This window comes from Trichosurus vulpecula, chromosome 7 (assembly GCF_011100635.1).
Source record: "Trichosurus vulpecula isolate mTriVul1 chromosome 7, mTriVul1.pri, whole genome shotgun sequence".
Taxonomy (NCBI): domain Eukaryota; kingdom Metazoa; phylum Chordata; class Mammalia; order Diprotodontia; family Phalangeridae; genus Trichosurus; species Trichosurus vulpecula.
In genome coordinates, this window is record NC_050579.1 from 196,499,053 (window position 1) to 196,517,381 (window position 18,329).

The 18,329-nt window shown below is 34.8% G+C and overlaps 1 protein-coding gene across 2 annotated transcripts in view; it reads left to right on the top strand.

Moving 5' to 3' along the window:
- Nucleotides 1–18,329, top strand: part of LOC118855941 (pleckstrin homology domain interacting protein) — a 188,115-nt gene that overhangs the window by 9,669 nt on the left and 160,117 nt on the right. For both annotated transcript variants that reach the window (XM_036765983.1, XM_036765984.1), the window contains exons 5-6: nucleotides 8,333–8,483; nucleotides 8,594–8,692. In XM_036765983.1, coding sequence (XP_036621878.1) covers nucleotides 8,333–8,483; nucleotides 8,594–8,692 — 250 coding nt within the window. The remainder of the gene's footprint in view (nucleotides 1–8,332; nucleotides 8,484–8,593; nucleotides 8,693–18,329) is intronic.

An 18,329-nucleotide genomic window follows, 5' to 3' on the forward strand; every position in this document is an offset into this window, starting at 1 on the left:
GACTGGTTGTAGGGAGATTAATTAGGCTATTTCAATAGACTAGGCAAGAGGTGATTGAGGGCTTGAAATAGCATTGTATCTGAATGAAGAAAAGGGAGGTGTATAGGAGTGATGTGGAAGTAGAATCAGTAGGACTTTGCAAGTGATTATATATTTGGGGATGAGGAAGATGAAAGAATGCTTCTGAGGTTGTGAACTGGATGAGTAAAAGGGTTGTGGTACCCTTGACACATGGAGAATTTGGGGAAATAGATGGATTTGGGAAAAAAATGCTGAGTTCTGTTTTTGGACATGTCGAGTTTGAGATACCTATGAGACTAGTTATTGATGGCCAGCAAACACCTGGTGTTGTGGGATGGGAGCTCTGGAAAGAAATTAAGATTAAGAATATAGATGTTGGAGTGATCTATTTAGAAATCAAACTTACGGGAGATCTTGCAAAGGAAACTGAGAACGGAAATCGAGGCGAGAACACAGTCAGGAAAACCCAAGGAAGACAGAACACAAGGAGGAAGGAGCAGTCAACAAGGTCAAGCTGTAGGGGAGGGAAAGAAGCAGGACGACTTGAGAAAAGCCTCTAGAGTTAATGGCTAGTAGAGCTTTGATAATTTTGGTGATGAAAGTTTCACTTGTGGGGTTGTAAGCCAGATTATAGAGGGTTGAGAGTTTATTGAGAGGTGTCTGAAAGCAACAAGAAACAGCATTTTATTGGATATTTGGTTATTTTATAATGCAATGCTTATGATAAGCATTTGCGAAGTAATTACATCTCACTGCTATTTTTAAGGGCAATGCTTTATTTCTTCTTTAGATTTCATCTTAATTTTTTCTAGCTTTTTGAGATCCTTTTGGATCTTGATTCTGTCATTCCGTGTATTAGCCATCTCTCAGCTTCATGTCGTCTGAAAATTTTGTGAACAAGGTACATTAATCTTCATTCAGGTTATCAATAAAAATGGAAAATTGGGAAGGACTAAGTTTAGAAGTGCTGAAGTTTGCCACCAGAGAGCTTCCTACAGGTTGGCATCAATCTTCATAAACAAACACTTTTTGGGTTCAGTTCAACCACTTCCAAATCTTCTGGTAGTACTGCCATTCAATCCTTGGTGCTTCAGTTCTTAGCCCCACATTTTGTCTACAGAGATATTGTAAGAGATTGACAAATGTCTTAAAGAAATCCAGCCTAATAATCTTACCTGGAAAAGGAGATGAAGTTAGGTTGGCATGATGTTAGTGAAGTCAAGCTAGCTTATGCTAATCATCACTTCCTTAAGTGAGTAATTCCTTAAAAATTCATTGTAGGACTTTGGCTTGAATCAGTGTCAAACTCATTGACCCAACAAAAAATCTACTTTCTATTTTTGAAAATCAGAACCAGTATCTGCAGCACCTTTCCAGTTCTTGATAGTTCTGTGAAGATTACTGGTGGTTTAGCAGTTGCATCTGTAAGTAATTTCACTGTGTGAGGATGTGCCAAATGATTTGAATTCAGTGAAAGAAACTAGCTACTCCTTTATCATCTTTGCATTTAGATCAGTTTTCTGCAATTTATCTTTGTTTTTCCTTTTGTTTCAGTCAGTTAGCATTTATTATTGTCTATTAAGTGCCAGAAACTGTGCCAAGAGCTGGAGCGTACAAAGAAAGGCAAGTAATAGTACCTGCTCTCAAGGAACTCACAGTCTAATAGGGGAAATAACATGCAAACAACCATGTACGAACAGAATATATACAGAATAAATTAGGGATAATCTCAGCAAAAGCACTGAGATAAAGGAGGACTAGGAAATGATTTTTTTTTTGCAGAGACTTGAAAGGAGTCCAGAGAAGCTAGGAGGCAAAAATGACGGAGATGTCAGAGGAATGGGGGCACCATGAGTGAGAATTCTTGGAGGAGGGGAGTAATGTGTAGGAATACTGGAAAGGAAGGGGCCAGGATATTAATGGCTTCAAAAGCCAAATAGAGGATTTTATAGTTGATCGTTGAGGGTAGTAGAGAGCTACTGGAATTCATGGAATTGGGAAATGATAAGAATGGTGGTCAGACCAGCTTTTTAGGAAGATTGATTTGATAGCTGAGTGGAGAATGAATTGGAGTAGGGAGAAACTTGAGGCAGGGAGACCAACCAGCAGGCCAACACAGTAGTTCACATGTGAAGTGATGTGGGCCTGCATCGGAGTGGTTGCAGTGTCAGAAGAGAAAAGGGAGATATATATGAGAGATGTTCTTTAACTGAAGATCATTCTGATTGATTGAAAAATACAAGTGAATATAGATGAAAAGATTTGAGTTCCTCAGTCCTCCATTAACCCTCATCAATGATCCTATGCCATCTGTTTTTTACTGCCAACTTCCAAAGTAACTCAAAAAGCTTTTTTTTTTCTTTTGGTATCTGGGTAGTTTGTTATTTTAAGTTTCCACTTGTTTTAGCCTTTAGTCTTTTTGACTTAATGTTTTTATGGGACTTCGATACTTATATGCTTGGCCTCAGTTACATGCCCTATCTTTTGTGTACATCATTTACAAATCTGAACTTGTTAATAAGCTTGCTTTATCAGATTTGACTTGAATGTGATGCTTAATTAAATTGGTATCTCAAATCCGAACTACGGTCAGTTGGTGTTGAAGCTATCTTAATATTCTGTAAAAAGCAGGACTGACATTTTCAGTTCCTACATTTGATTATTTTGAGTAGACTCACTATATATAGGTTTGCTCATATTTTGGGAATAAGTAGACAGATTAGTTGGGAGAAGGTAATGAAAATCTTAAAAATGATAGCAAAGATTTGTTTTATATTTGAAGTAAGTGTAGAAATAGAAAAATATTTGTAAATCTGAGGTGATAAGATATGGAAATTTTAATATTTGCATTAAATGGTATAAAATATTAACCCTCTTTTGAAAATATATCAAAGGAGATTGAAATCTCTCTAGGAGAAGGTAACATTTTATACCTAGGACCCACATATTTCTGCTTTTAAAGGTAAATTTTGATAACTAATTTCTGGCCATTTCCATGTAATTAGACCATTATCCTGTGAAATGTGAATAAATCCATGTTTTTGGCTTTTGTCATGAATACTTTTTGCTTACATTTTCTGTCTTTTTTGAACTTGACTTTAACAAGAGGTAGAATTAACACTGCTAAGTTGTTACTGACCTACTATAACCTGTTAAGGCTGTCAAATTTAGCCTTAGTTAACTATTCAAACTACTAAAGATGGGGACACACATAGCCTACCTTTTGTCTGGGTTATGACATATGGGATAGAGGGGTTGATTGAAAGAGAGGGATTTATATGTTATTCTGAATTAAATGAGAGATTTTGGTTCTTAGATATTGTGTCTTAGAATTTGAGTTGGAAGAGGACTCAGAAATCATCAAATAAAATTCCTATGTGAACAAAAATTGCTTCTAGTGTAGGAGGACCCATTAATTTACATGGGAAAAGTAATCTTGCTAATATTTAATTTTTTTTTGAGTTGTGAATTTAAAAAAAAAACCCATTCTGAGAAGGAGTTTGTTGGGTTCACCAGATTGCTGAAGGTTGGTGTGGGAGATCCATGATAAAAAGAAAAAAGATTAAGAACTTCAGTTTTTAGAACATTCCTAACAAGTACCAATGCAGTCTTTGTTTGAAGATCATTAGTAAGGACCACACCCTCCTCAAACATCTCACTCAACTTGTAGACAGTTCTGATAATCACACAAATAAATAATAAATAAGTTATTCCTTAACATCAAACCTAATTTACTTCTTTGCACCTTCTACTCATTCCTCTTTCATGTGACTGACTTTGAGCTACTTGAAGATGATCCTGTCACCTCCTAAATTGTCTTTTCCTTAGGCTAACCATGCCCTTCAGTGATCTTTGTATTTTATGATCACAGTGCCCTTTCTCTAATATGCTGCTTATGCACCTCTGGGTGCTGTCTAGCTTATCAGTGTTCTAACTAAAATGTGCCTATGCACAATGCCCAAGATGCAACTTGGCTGAGGCAGTGTACAGTAGGATTCTTTAACTCCTTAGTTCTGAACTTTATGCCCCTTGATGAAACTTAAGATCTCATTAGCTTGATTTTGGCTTCCATGTCATATTAAGTCATATTGAACTTCCAGTGCACTAAAATCTCCAGATCTTTTTTAGACATATTGCTGTCTAGCCTTGCCTTGCCTCCTATTGTGCACTTGTTAGTTTGATTTTTTTGAACTTCAGTAAGATTTAGACATTTATTCTGGCTTAATTTCTTTTTATGAAGATTTGGCCCAATTCTCAATTACATATCGTAATACAGTTTTCCAGTTTTATACATAGTTTTTGAGGACAACTTTATACTGTTTCTGATTGTAGTTCTTTCTTGCTGGATTTGTTGGGTGTAACAATATGTCCTGCTAATTGATGGTGAAAAAATCCTGTTCCTGACATCTCACCAGTTCTGTTAGTTCACTTGTGTTACAGATGGAAAAGGATTACCTGTTTTTGTAGCCGGCAACTTTAGAGTGTCCTAAGCAACTTTGAAAAGAACTTGAAAAACTAGGTGGGGAACTGGAAACCCATGCCTCAGAAAATATTAGTATATATGTGCTGCTAATTTTATTACCCTAAATAACACACTGGAAAGGGGTGCCAGATACTAGTGTTTGTACTTGTTTGTTGTGTGTTTTGTAATGAACTAGGTTGAGGAAAACTTTGATCAGATCACTAGTAGAAACTATCAGGGATTTATTTTTTATTCTGTTCAGTAGTGTAATATAGACCTATACTCTTAAAGATAAATACTTTGGAGGGACTGGTAATTTTCCTAAGCCTATTTTTTGTTTTTAATATTTGTTTTGAATTCCTAAATTATGGTTGGACTCTAGGTGAATTAAAAGTGTAAAATTGATTGTTACATAAAAACTTTAGGATCCTAGGTAATATGGTTAACTAAAATGTGTGTCTACAGCAGCCAGGTGGCACAATGGATAGAACTTAAGGCCAGAAGTCAAATCCATCTGTATGAGTTCGAATCTAGTCTCAGAGACTTACTAGCTGTATGACCTTGGGTAAGTCACTTAGCTCTGTTTGCCTCAGTTCTTCATTTGTAAAATGAACTGGAGAAGAAATGGCAAAGCACCCTACTGTCTTTACCAAGAAAAACCCACATAGGGTCACCAAGAGTTGGATACAACTGAATAGCAAAAATACACATTTATATATAATGAGCTGTTTTCTGTTTTTTTTTCCAAAGGGGGGAGTATAAATATGTGCTTTGCAGAGTGCCATGGGTTTATGTTTTTGTTCTCGTGGCCATTGTTCAGTTTTGATTTAGATAGCAGAGGATAGTGGTTGGTTTAAAAAGCGTTGTAAAATAGTCCTTACAATTCAAAAAGGTTAAATGTCTTGGAAAAGAGAGAGATCAGGTTTGATATTGAGAACAAAATAATGTATAGAAAATAAAAAACTTAATAAGTAAAAAATATACAGGAAAACCTTGATATTAATTGATTTACTTGGGTTACAATGTGATGCAGTCTACTTTTATTAGAGACTGAATGGGAAGAAAACCTCAAATAGGGTTATGAAGAGTCAGACATAACTGGAAAGACTGAACAAAATCAAGTTGTATCAGGAATTTTTTTTTGGTGGGGGAAGGGAAGTAGGAAATGTCCCAATTCCAAAATACTTGACTCTTGGATATATCGTGGTATGTTTTCAACCTGGTAACCTGTGTGTGTGTGTGTGTGTGTGTGTGTGTGTGTGTGTGTGTGTGTGTTTGTGTGTGTCTATGTATATATGTATATATACATACACACATATATACATATATATAAAGAAATAGTTGTGTTCAATATATGTTACTTAGGAAACTAGATTAATGTTACTTTTCTAGAGATTATTAATACTTTTGAAATTTGTCAAGAATTTCAGCAAGAGTCAATATTTAAAAGGATATCCTAATTAACCAGAAAAATTCATTTAATCAGAAGGTGCCTCCCCCCCCCCCACCAATAACTTGAGCATTCTTTCTAATTGAGCAAGGCTTTTAAGACTGTGCTGAGTTTTAGCTTGTATTAAATTAATAATTTTAAGTATACATTTTTGATGAGTTTGTGAATAATGGAATTTAAATTAGAAGAGACTTTGGTCATCCAGGAATAGGTTCATAGGATTTATTGTTTAGAAATTACTTTATCTAACCCTCTCATAGACATGACAGAACTTTAACCAAGAGAGGTTTTGACTGCCCAAGGTCATAGAGATAGATAGTAAGTTGCATAGTAAGAACTTGAATCTAGCCTCTTTACTCATTTTACAGTGAAGCAATGTGCATATATTTTTTTAAAGACTTAGGTTCATTGGTAGAAATCATACCTGTTAAATATTTAATTTGTGGTCACATGTGCACAGTCAATATTCTGCAGAAAAATATATGCTAGGTAGTTTTGCTAGCTAGAATATGCTTCATAAGTAAACATGAATGTTAGGTATATGTGTATTTATATGCATTTCTGGTATTTTATAAAAGTGTGCTGAAAATATTACTACAAATGAGATTGTCAAGATCTATGTGGGTTTGTGATTATTTATCCTTCTGTGTTAATGTTTCTTTGAAATACTAATTTCAGGTTATTGATAAATTTAGGGTTAAAAATAAAATACTTTATAGCTAGCTGTGGAATTTTTAATATGATAACTTAAAAGTGTGAGTTATGGAATTTGTTTCTCACCTCACCTCATCTCATCACAAAACAACTGTTAAGTCATTGACAGGGATAAATGTGTGAAAGAAATGATGAAAACATGGGGAAAAAATCCTCCATTTTTTATCTCCTGTCATCAGAAGATTAATATAATGAGAAAAACATTTCACTCTAAATAAGATTTTCTAGATTCTCAGTTGTTTGGTTCAACATTCCTTAACGTTAAATTACTGCAACACAAAGTGTAATAATAGCATATGCAGGACAGAATCAAATTCTGATGAAGAGTAAGGTAGGAACAGTGTAGAAATACGAGTAATATCCAACCTCTTTAAAATGTCAGTCATGGCCTTCAGTTATCTTATAGCAAGCTATTGCAAACTAGTATAGAATAATTTGACAAAAATTCCTGAGTATCATAAGGCATTCATATTGAAATGGCAGTGGATACTAGTCTTTAGGTACTATAAGTATAGTGAGGAAATTTACATGATTTGAGTAAGTAGCATAGTATAACTTACTTTCTTGATTTAATTTTTTTGATATTTAATTCTGTTGGGATTTTTTTAAAATTTTTTAACACACACATGAATTTGAAGGGATTGTCCCTTCCAGCTCCCCCTCACCTCCCATCAAATTTTAAATACATGTATATATTTTGTAAACTAACCTAGGCCTAAGTAGAGAGTAGAATTTTGCTTTTCTGCATAATAATTGTAGATGACATTTATCAAGTGCTTTATATGCATTGTCACTTTTGATCTTCATAGCAACCCTGTAAGATAAGTGCTCTAGGTATTACTACTCCTGTTTCACAAATAAGGAAACTGAGGCTCTGAAAGATTAAAATAAGATTAAATGTAACTCTTTTAAAACATATAAACAGAATATTATCAAGACTGGTTTCAGTAGTTAAATCTCCAAGTACTACAGATCATAACTTTTATTACACAAAAGTCAAAGGTTTATTTGAAATGAAGCATGTAACATTAGTGTATTCCTTTTGATAATTCACAACATAATTTTTATTTGTAAAAGTTACATTAAAATTTTAAAGTACAATGGTACTTTAAAATATGCTATAACTTAAGACTTTACAATTGCTTTGTTAATTATAGCAACATGATTTTTTTTAACTTGTTAGATTCAGTTTGTATTCCTTTTTTAACCTTCCCCCCATGTTACTTACAATGTATTTTGTGGGGCAAAGCTTACTAGGAATCAAGCTGCTTCACAGAACGGGGACAAAGTTTTTAAAGAATGTAAAATTGTAGGGTAATGAGATTTAGATAGAGATCATCTAGTATAACCCTTTCATTTTAGAGAAAGGAAAATAAGGCCTAGAATCTGTGACTTTGGTCAAGTTTAGGTAATAAGTAACACTTAGGATTTAAAGACTAGGTATAATATAAATCCAAGCCTCTTGTTTTATTTTTTCTATACAAAGAAGCAACTAAAAGAATAGCTAGGACAAATCTCTGCTTTTAAAATCAATTGTCTTTATTTACAATTAAATGAAAAATTCAGTTCCATGACAATTTTTTCTTTAGAATTTTAGGTAACAGACGTAACATGAGCTTTATACCATGAAAATTTTTGTGTTCCATTTAGCAAATATTTTTATATTTTTCTGTTTCACACAATAGGTGAAGTATTACAGACATTTGGCACCTGATCACTTGCTGCAAATATGCCATCGACTAGGACCACTTCTAGAGCAAGAAATTCCTCAAAGTGTCCCTGGAGTGCAAACACTATTAGGAGCTGGAAGACAGTCATTGCTTCGCACAAATAAAAGTATGGAAGCTTCAAAAGAAGGCTTAAAGAGATTTTAAATCATCATTTAAAGTTTTTGTGTAAATGTGCCTATATTCATATGTATATAAATATACGTATATGTCCAATAGGCTGCAAGCATGTTGTGTGGAAAGGATCTGCTCTTGCTGCTTTACATTGTGGAAGACCTCCTGAGTCTCCAGTCAACTATGGCAGTCCTCCCAGTATAGGTGAGTAAATTTATTGATTTTAATCATGTGGAGCACAATTGTTTAGAAGAAAAGTATTTTCAGATATAGCAGAAGTAGATCACTTTGCATGCTGTACATTGCTTTATCAGAATTTCAGATAAGAGCAGTACTATTCAGAAAGCTCAGATTATTTTTAAGGTAGATTGCTATAAGGCTGTTTTTGTCATACGTAATTTTATGTTGTATACCATGTGCACTTTAAAAATATTTGCTGTACTCTAGGGCAAAATTTAATCAAGGCTAAAGTCTCTGAGAAAATTCAGGTTGTATATTCCATACTAGTTTTATATTCATATTAAATACATTTTATTGAAAAATTAAGTCTTCAGTCAAAGGTATGTTGAAGAGGGGATTCTTTTTTAGGTTGGACTAAGTGATCCCCAAGGTCCCATCCAATTCTGAAATTTTACATTTATCCCTTACATTTCCTTCTTAAAACAAGAATAGTTTCCTCTCTTTCCCTTTTCCCCCAAATTGGGGAACATTGGGAATTAATGAAATACACTTATTTAGGGACTGAATAAAGGCAAACTTTTTTTGGTTCTTGTTTATTTGTTGTATCTTGTTTAAAAGAAACCCTGATTCAGTCAGTATAGTAAACTCTTGGTGAGAATACTCCTGCCTATTCAGATTAGCAACTGTTTTGTACGTTTTCATAGAGTTGCTTGGAAGTACAGTAGGGTCACATAGTAAAGTATGTATCAGAGATGAGACTTGAACTCAAATCTTCCTGACTTTGAGGCCAATTCTTTCTCCACTGCTCCACATTGCCTTTCATATTGGGTCTAGGAAAATGAAATAGTTGAAACATCTGTTAGGGAATATAACTATCCTTCGTTTTCCTTTAAAATGTCAAACAGGACAAACTAGCCAACACTGCATAACATTTTATTAAACTTAAGTTTTTCACTTTTTACTTGTATCTAGATCTATTAAAGATTTTTCTAAGATAGTTGTTGCATGTTGCTGTTTTCTCAAATCCATATTTCCAACTGCCTTAAAGATATCTTGGAGCTGCTAGATGGCACAGTGGGTAGAGCAATGGGCTTGGAGTTAGGAAAACTCATCTTCATGAGTTCAGATCCAGCCTCAGACACTTACTAGCGATGTGATCTTGAACAAGTTACTTAATCCTGTTCGCCTTTGTTCCTCATCTGTAAAATGAGCGGGAGAAGGGAATGGCAAACCACTCCAGTATCTTTGCCTGTGAAAATCCAAAATGGCATTCATTACACAGAGACATGACTGAAACAACTGAACAATAAAAGAAGACATCTTCTGGATGTGGTATCTTCTCAAATGCACCATGTCCAAGCTAAACTAATGATCTTCCTTGTTCCTAACAGGTTCCCCATTTCAGCTCTGTTTTTTCTGTCAGCATTATCACCATTTTTCAGGTAGAAAACTTGGGGTCTTTTAGTATCCTTCCTTTCAGTTTCACTTCCTTTTAAAGTATCTCTTGGATTCATCTTTCTTTCCATTCTTCCTGATCTTACCCTGATCAAGGCCTTGTTCATGTCACACCTAGGTTAATATGACAAACATCTTGTCAGTCTCCACTTTGCTTCCCAAGTTTGCTTCAGCCCTACCCAAACACAGTCAGATTGATTTAATGCCATCACCCTGCCTAAGATAGTTAAAAGTTAGATAAAACATTTATTAAGTTCTTAATATACATGCTAGGCACTGTTCTAAATACAATTACAAACAAGGGGAAGAAAAAGGTATGGTTCAGGTGGTGAGGAAGCGAACAAGGAAGTCAGTATAGGTATGGGTAAGGTGAAGGATGTCCCTGGTTCCTTCTAAATTAGTTCCAGGGATTGGTTCCAGGTAGGGATTCATTAGTTATGAGAGCAGGCCCAATTAAGTGTGGACTCATAGCTGTTGTCTTTGAAGATTCCCTAGAGTCTAAATACTTAGCCTTTGCTTCAGTTAGTAAAGAAGCATTTATTAAGTGGTTACCACAGTCTAGGCACTGGGAATACTCAGACAAAATACAGTAGTCCCTGCCTTCAAGTAACTTATAGTCTATCAGATGAGTGAACACATATACATACAAAATAGATACAAGGTTGTTTTGAGAGGGAGAACACGAGCAGCTTGGGAGGAATCAAGAAAAATTTGATGAATAAGGTGGAGTTTGAACTGAGTCTTCAAGGAAGTAAGGGTTTTTAGAGCTAGAAAGGAGAAGGGAGTACATGTGAAACACTGGGGACAGTGTGTATAAAACTACTCCCTATTATATATTCACTAAAGCTAACTTCTGCTTGTATCTTTCCCTCTTTCATAAGTCTCACTATGTCAGCATAGTTTAGCATCTCATTCCTCTCTAGTTCATATGTACATCTATCTGTTTTGTGTTTCCATTTAAATTGTAAATTTTGTGAAGGCAAGGACCATTAAGTCAGCTGTGTTTTACTTAGGTGAGCTTCCTGAATTGCTGGGACTGGCCTACATGTTGATGAACTCATCTCTCTGACCTTAGTGACATTGGTCTTTGGGTGAAAGACAATCTGTTACTTGAAGGCTTTTCAGTTTGATGCAGGACCTGCAGAATTTGAGTTTTGCTGACATTTGAGAAAATAGGGTCACTTCCATGGCATAATGAGGAATCAAAGTAGGACTCTGATAACTTTTATATAAATTCTGTTTGTACACAATTGGAAGGCAAAGATGTCTGAAATGTGAGGATTTCATCCAAAAAATTTAAACAGTACTAACATTTTGCGTGTATTTGTTTTTTAGTCTCTTCTGTTTTATTTTGGTTAATCTATAATTATATGACAACTTGATACAATTGTTCAACTATGACTTAAAGATAACATTAGATAAGGTACAGTTTCACTTTTAGAAAATTTTTTTTTTTTTTGGCATGCATTAGGTGATCTGAGAGGGGCAATAGTACCCCTGATTTATTAGTCTTTGTGGTCTGTCTGCTCTCTGAGTAAGATGTTGCTCTTTTTGAGCACACAGATAACCTTTGATTTAAAAAAAAGAAACTAGAAACCTAGATAGTAATGAGGAAATAATTCATCTATAGCCTTTAGACAAATTTTATCTTATAACTCTCCAGAAATGCTGGGGCAGCTAGGTGGCGCAGTGAGTAGAGCACCAGCCATGGAGTCAGGAGGACCTGAGTTCAAATCCGGCCTCAGACACTTGACACATGTATAAGCTGTGTGTCCTTGGGCAAGTCACTTAACCCCAATTACCCTGCCAAAAACAAAAAAAAATACAAAAAAAAGAATTTAAAAAAAATAGAGGAATGCCATTTACAAGATGAACTTTTAAAGAGTTTAAAAAACTATTTTCAAAACTTTAGTGAAAATCAATTTATTTTTAGAAATACCAACAGAGTATTGTTTAGAGTTAACCAAGAACAAAATTGATAGGTTAGATAACAGATAGCAGTATGGTCATAGAGAAGAGATTAGAAACATAAAAAAATACATCTAGATTAAATGGCAGAGCAGAAAAATGTGATGGGGAATTGAGTTTTACAAAGTTGGTGGGATCAAGCACAGTATACTGCATTTCTCATCATGTAATAAAAACTAATAGAAAAATAAGGGTCAACGTTTTGCTTACTCTGTACAATTCTTTAGAAACATCGCTGTTTTGTATATTTTAGAAATATTTGATACAAAATGCCAGTCCACCTTCTGTTCTTTTGTATGTACTCATGTGAGATACACTTTTGAGGGCATTAATTAGAATGATTAATTCTACTACTGCATAATTTTCAGTTTTGTTTGTCACTCTTCATTATGGAGTTTCAACTTGGTTTCGCTGTTTTGGGATTTGAAGAAAATTTTAAACAGCTGTCACTAGATAGTTTAGTAGTAAGAAAAAAAATAAGCATTTAGGATTTTGGTAGTGTGTTCTGCCTACATGTTTTTTCAGGATATTGATGGCGAGGCAGTGTGTTCAAGAACTTTTAATTTGAGCATTAATGGTGCTAAATAAATATATATTTTAATCCCATGTTGAGGGTTTTTTTCTGGCAATACCTGGAAACTTTTTTTGTTCTTTACTTCCTCAGCAGAATCAGACTAATATAGATAGTATCACCAAGTGTCAGGAGAAGGTAGGGAAAGAAAAGAATACAAAGAACTCTTTTACTTTATTATTTAGATTAGATTTCTCCATGGACTTATTGAGACTGATAGAGCTGTGTCTTGTGTGGTGGGATTGTCTTCTATTTTTCAGTTTTCTCTTTAAAAAGATCACCTCAGTTTAGAGAGCCAGCTTTTAGCAAAATAATGCATTAAGAATGTAAGCCAGTAATGAATGTAAGCCAGTAATGATACAAAGTTAGAGATTTATTAACATATTTGTATTTTATCCTTTTTGTATCAACTATATTGTGATCTAGATATCTCTTTTATTCAAATGTTCTTAATACTTCCCTGAAAATTGCTATGGATAAAAAATTATTAATTTGTTTAAAATATACCATTATAATATGTTTAGTATAAGAAACAATTTCCATCTTTTAGAAGAGACTCCTACAGTGTTTTATTGATGTGACATGACAAATTATATTAAAATTGCATATAGCAGAAATTCCTTTCTGTTTAGCAGTCATTGTATTTGATGGAAGATTTTTTTTTAGCCTAATACTTAGAGATAGTGTTTGAGTTGATATTAAATGTTATTACTTTTTTACTTATATTTCAGGCTGTCTTGACATTTTGGGGTGTTAATTTTATTGTTGAAAAGAGTTCTTGGTGCTGGAACTTCCTTGTTTGTTGGCAAGCATGCTCGTGAAAAAAAGATAAGGTTACTTATCTGTCTGCTAAGAGCTGGTTGCCTTATCAGTTGGTGTAGTACAGATGAACTGTTTGTTCTAAGGAAAGAAACTTGATGTCAGAGCATCATTGTTTTCAAGATGGGGGCTGTTGTTGGCAATACACCTGTTACTGCTTCTGAATGGAGTAGCATGGCTCATTTTGCTCCTCACTCATATACTTTGCAAACTTGTACTTTTCTTTGATACCCTGGTATCTTAAAAATTTCAGTTGAAGCTGGTCTTGGTAGGAACTTTCAGTGTAGACTTTCTTGTTCTGCTTGTCCTTTTTTGCTTCTAGTTACCCACTCCATACGCTAAGAAAGAAAGAAATCTGGGATAGAGGGTAACTTTATTAGAAGAGGCCGTGTTGTGTAATAGAGAAGGGGCCAAGATCAGCCTAGGTTAATAGAGGCATGTCAGCATTAGCCCTACATTTGGTTGTGAATTCCTTTACTCTGGTAACCTATGAAATAAAAATAAAGTCCTCAGTCTCATATGGCTACCTCTGGTTCTATAGAAATTTTTGACTGAGTGGGAAAAGGAGCAGAAAATACTAAGAATCACAGCATTTTTAGACAGTAAAATATTACCTAGTTGTTGGTACCATAGGCATGAGATACCCATCCAGTTGAAAAAATATCAGTCTTTACATTCTCTTTATAAATGAAACAAGAAGACAAAAGTTAAGTTAGAACCAAACATAAATGGCACACAGGCCCTCATTGAAGAGGTAAATAAAAGAATTGGTTTTATCATGTATCTGAGACAAAAAGAAACATCATTTTATGAGACATTTGGTTATTTTGTATTTCAGACTACCATGAAAATGATTGTTTATATAGTTCATCTATTTCAGATGCTTTTAAAAGGTAGTGAAATTCTGTGAAGTACCCAATTAGACTCTCCAAATTAAAGCTTCATATACTTTGATACATGGTGACTTCAAAGTAAAAATAGGAATAGATGAGGATGACAAAAAAATAAGGTAGTAATGAGTAAGGAGTAAGAAAAGAGAGGCCAGAGACGTGTAGATTACACAGCAGCCTTGAGCTTATATATCATGATGACGACTTTGAAGAAAGACTTTGGATATGGTGAGGGACAAATAACATCACAAAAATGAAATCAATTATATGTTAGCTGTCAGGAGATGACTTATGGATATAAGATCTATTTGTAGATCAGCTGTGAGTGCATTCACACTACTCATGAAATCAAAGATACAAATGAATAGAAATCAAGAGAAGAAAATAAAAATGCAAAAATATAAACGTGTGTGTGTTCACACATGCATATATATATATATATATATATATATATATATATATATATATATATATATATATGCACGTATAGACACATACATGCTTACATATGCCCTGCAGTTAATAGCTCTATCTTTACCAGTTTGAACAAGTTATTGGTAAAGAAAAACTGGAATTGTGTGAGAGGAAAGGATGTGAGACATAGACACAGATTATAATAGTTGTAAATAGATGTTTAAGTTGATATATGTTAGCTATCATAATGAGGTCAAAAGAGCCTAAAAAATCCTTACTTCCCTTAGAAAACATTTGACTGGCTTATACAGCTAAATGAAAACTAGAAGCAATACTGGTTTAGAATACAAACTTGTTTATAAAATATTATGGAGGAGAGTGTAAGAATATGAGCAGTATTTTCTTTTTAAATAATGAGAAACAGTATGGAGGAAAACTAAGATATGATGGCATGCAACCCAGCTAAGCAAAGTCATTCTAAGAGCATTTAAGAATGAACTCAGACAACAAATGACTGAAAAATGGCAAATATCTGAAAAAAATTTTTGAACATTACCATCAAGGACAGTGGAGCCACCACATTTGGGCTTTCTTATTGTCTCAGATGAGCTTAAGGAGAAAGTGGAAAATACATTGAAGAAAATAAAGGATAGGGAAAGTAGCTAGACCAAATACATAAAGAGGAGACCCATTCTGGAGATGACACAATTTAAATGGTGTTGTGGGTGTGATTCACAAGATGTTTGAAGGAGAGGAAGGTACCAAAATCATGAATGAAAAAGGTCAATAACACAGATCATTAACTACCAACCTGTGTACCCACTTTCCTGTGTGTATAAAATGTGTATGAAAATAATGTGCATGTGTATTAGTGGCATACTGGATGAGTATAGGTACAGGTAGGCTTTTGCAAGTAATATTCCAAAGTAGACTATATCTTTCTAATTTCTCAGTTGATTTTGAACTATGGAAAAAATGCCATCTCACTGTGCTTATTTTGTAAAAAGAGGATTTGATTCAGGAGAGTAAAATGCCACTGTGGGCTCTCTGAAAAAATAGCTTTAGTAGCTTAATACTGCAGTATGACTTTTGGGGACATTTTGTATATGATAATTATTCAAGAATTCTTCAAAGATATATGAATATATATACATACATACAAGCCTTATTTGGCCCGGTAATGATTAATAACAAATGAAACATAAAACCAGATATGGATGAAGTCCCCTGCAGCCTGCAAGTTGAAGGGGGATTTTTTGTAGATGTTGTGGTCTTTCACATGCTCCTCTTTGCAAAATGACATTGCGTTTATCGCATTGATTTCTGGAATATTGTGGAGCCTTCTAAATGAGATCTGTAATTACTTGTGAGTTTGGCCTAACTATCCATATAGGAAAAATCAAGTGGCTGAAACCTATCTGTTATGATACATTTGCAGACTGCAAATGGATAATGAATTGGGCCTAGGATTGAACAGGAAGAGAGCGAAGTGGATAGTCTTTGGGAAGTTGTCAAGTTCTTTTAATGACCTCAATGTCTCTCTGAAACTATTTTATCTTTTTAATACCCTAAGTAGGAGGAGGGTATGGGAAAGCTTAAATATTAGGAACAAAGAATTTTGAAGTCATGTAAAAGATGTTATCAAAGAAATGTAAAAGCAAAAAAGAATTGGTCATGTGGCAAGAATGAGGGATGACAGATAGGTAGCCTGTTTCATTGGATCATTATGGTGTCAATAGAAGAAAAAAAGACACTTTCAAAGGCATGTGGACAAGCAGCACGGGATAGTTAGGTGTGTTAGGGCATGATCTGCATTGTTTTAGGGAATTTCCATGTTGGTGAGATGACAGGTTCATTTGAGTATGTCTTGGGAACTTATTGTAGGAATAATTATCAATGGAAAAATTCCATAGTATATAAACATTTCACTAACATCTCTTACATAAGCAAGATAAGATAATACTGACATTTATACAGTAAGTTCCAGCCTTATAGTGCACTCTAGTAAGCACTGTTTCAATTTCTTACTTTGTGTGTGTGTGTGTGTGTGTGTGTGTGTGTGTGTGTGTGTGTGAGAGAGAGAGAGAGAGAGAGAACAACTCACTCTTCTGGTTGCCTCTTTCTGATTGCTTGAAGGTAGTGCCCACTGAACATAGATTCTTGGAGGTTCTACAAACCTGGGATGGTTTCAAGTATCATTATGATAAATTCAGGTCTGTCAAAGACCTAGCCTTGTTAAATTTAGTGAGGCTTTTCAGAAGATTTGTCCATAACAACTCAAGAAGACCACTTACTAAGGAATAATCTGCATTGGTGGATATCGTACCTATACTATTTCATCAAAGATCAAACCTCATAAATCTTACCACCTACATATTTTAATGAATTTTGAGATACCATCCAATTTTTTTTTGCCTGACACATTGTACCTTCCCCATTTTGTCTGCTTACCTCTTCATTAGCCCACCCAATCTCTATGTTCCCCTCTCAAATATGTATCTACCCTCAGTCATCTGCTTAGGCACATAATGGTGCCTTTTCCCTTTCTCTCCACGTTTCTTAGTAACCTGATCTTTTAGTTACTCTTACTTACCAATAAACAACAATAGTTGAAAATGCACTGGATTTCATATACAGGGAACCGGGATTGTGGCCACTGATACCCACTAACATGTCTTCCCCTTGGCCTCCTTTCTATCTCCCTAAAATCTCTCCTGTTACCCTGCCCCCCACCCCCTTTACCCCACCTGGTACCTCTCCCACTAGTATTGTTGTTACTTTTCTCTCAGTAACATGCCTGGTATTCTTTTTCTTCTGCAGTACTGCTCCTTTTTTTTTGGTACCTTCTTTTTAATACTCATCTTTAGTCTTGCTGTCTTCTAATCCTTCAGTCTTGCTATCTTCTTATTTCCTTCCACCAAAGGGAATTCATCATTTCTCAGTCTTCTGAAAACTTTCTTTTGTCCTCACTATGCTGAAACTAGGGAAGCTAGGTGGCATCAGGCCTGGAGTCACAAAGACCTGAGTTCAAATCTAGCCTCAGAAACTTACTATCTGTGTAACCCTGGGCAAGTCACTTTACCCTCTTTGCCATAGTTTCTTCATCTGTAAGATAAACTGGAGAGGGAAAAGGCAAACCACTCCAGTATCTTGGCCAAGAAAGTCCCAAATGGGCTCTTTTTATAAAGAGTCAGACATGACTGAAAAAATGAACAGCAGTGCTGAAACTGGTCTCTCCTGTGTCCCTAATGATGGCTTAATTGTCAGGTCCAATGGTGCCTTTTCATTCCTTTTTTTTCCTGTAGCAAGTGGTAACGCTGATCATCTCTTCCTTTTTGACACTCCACTCTTTTCATTTTCATGACGCTGTTCTCTTTTGTTTTTCTCCCTTCCTATGTTTCTCGGTCTCCGTTTTTGGCTTCTTACCCTCTTTTCTTGCTCTATGTATGTGTATCTGTTAAGATGCTATTCTTGAACTGCTTTTCTTTTGGTGATCTCATCCACTGTCATGTCTTTCATTTTCTCTGTTATGGAGATGGTTCCC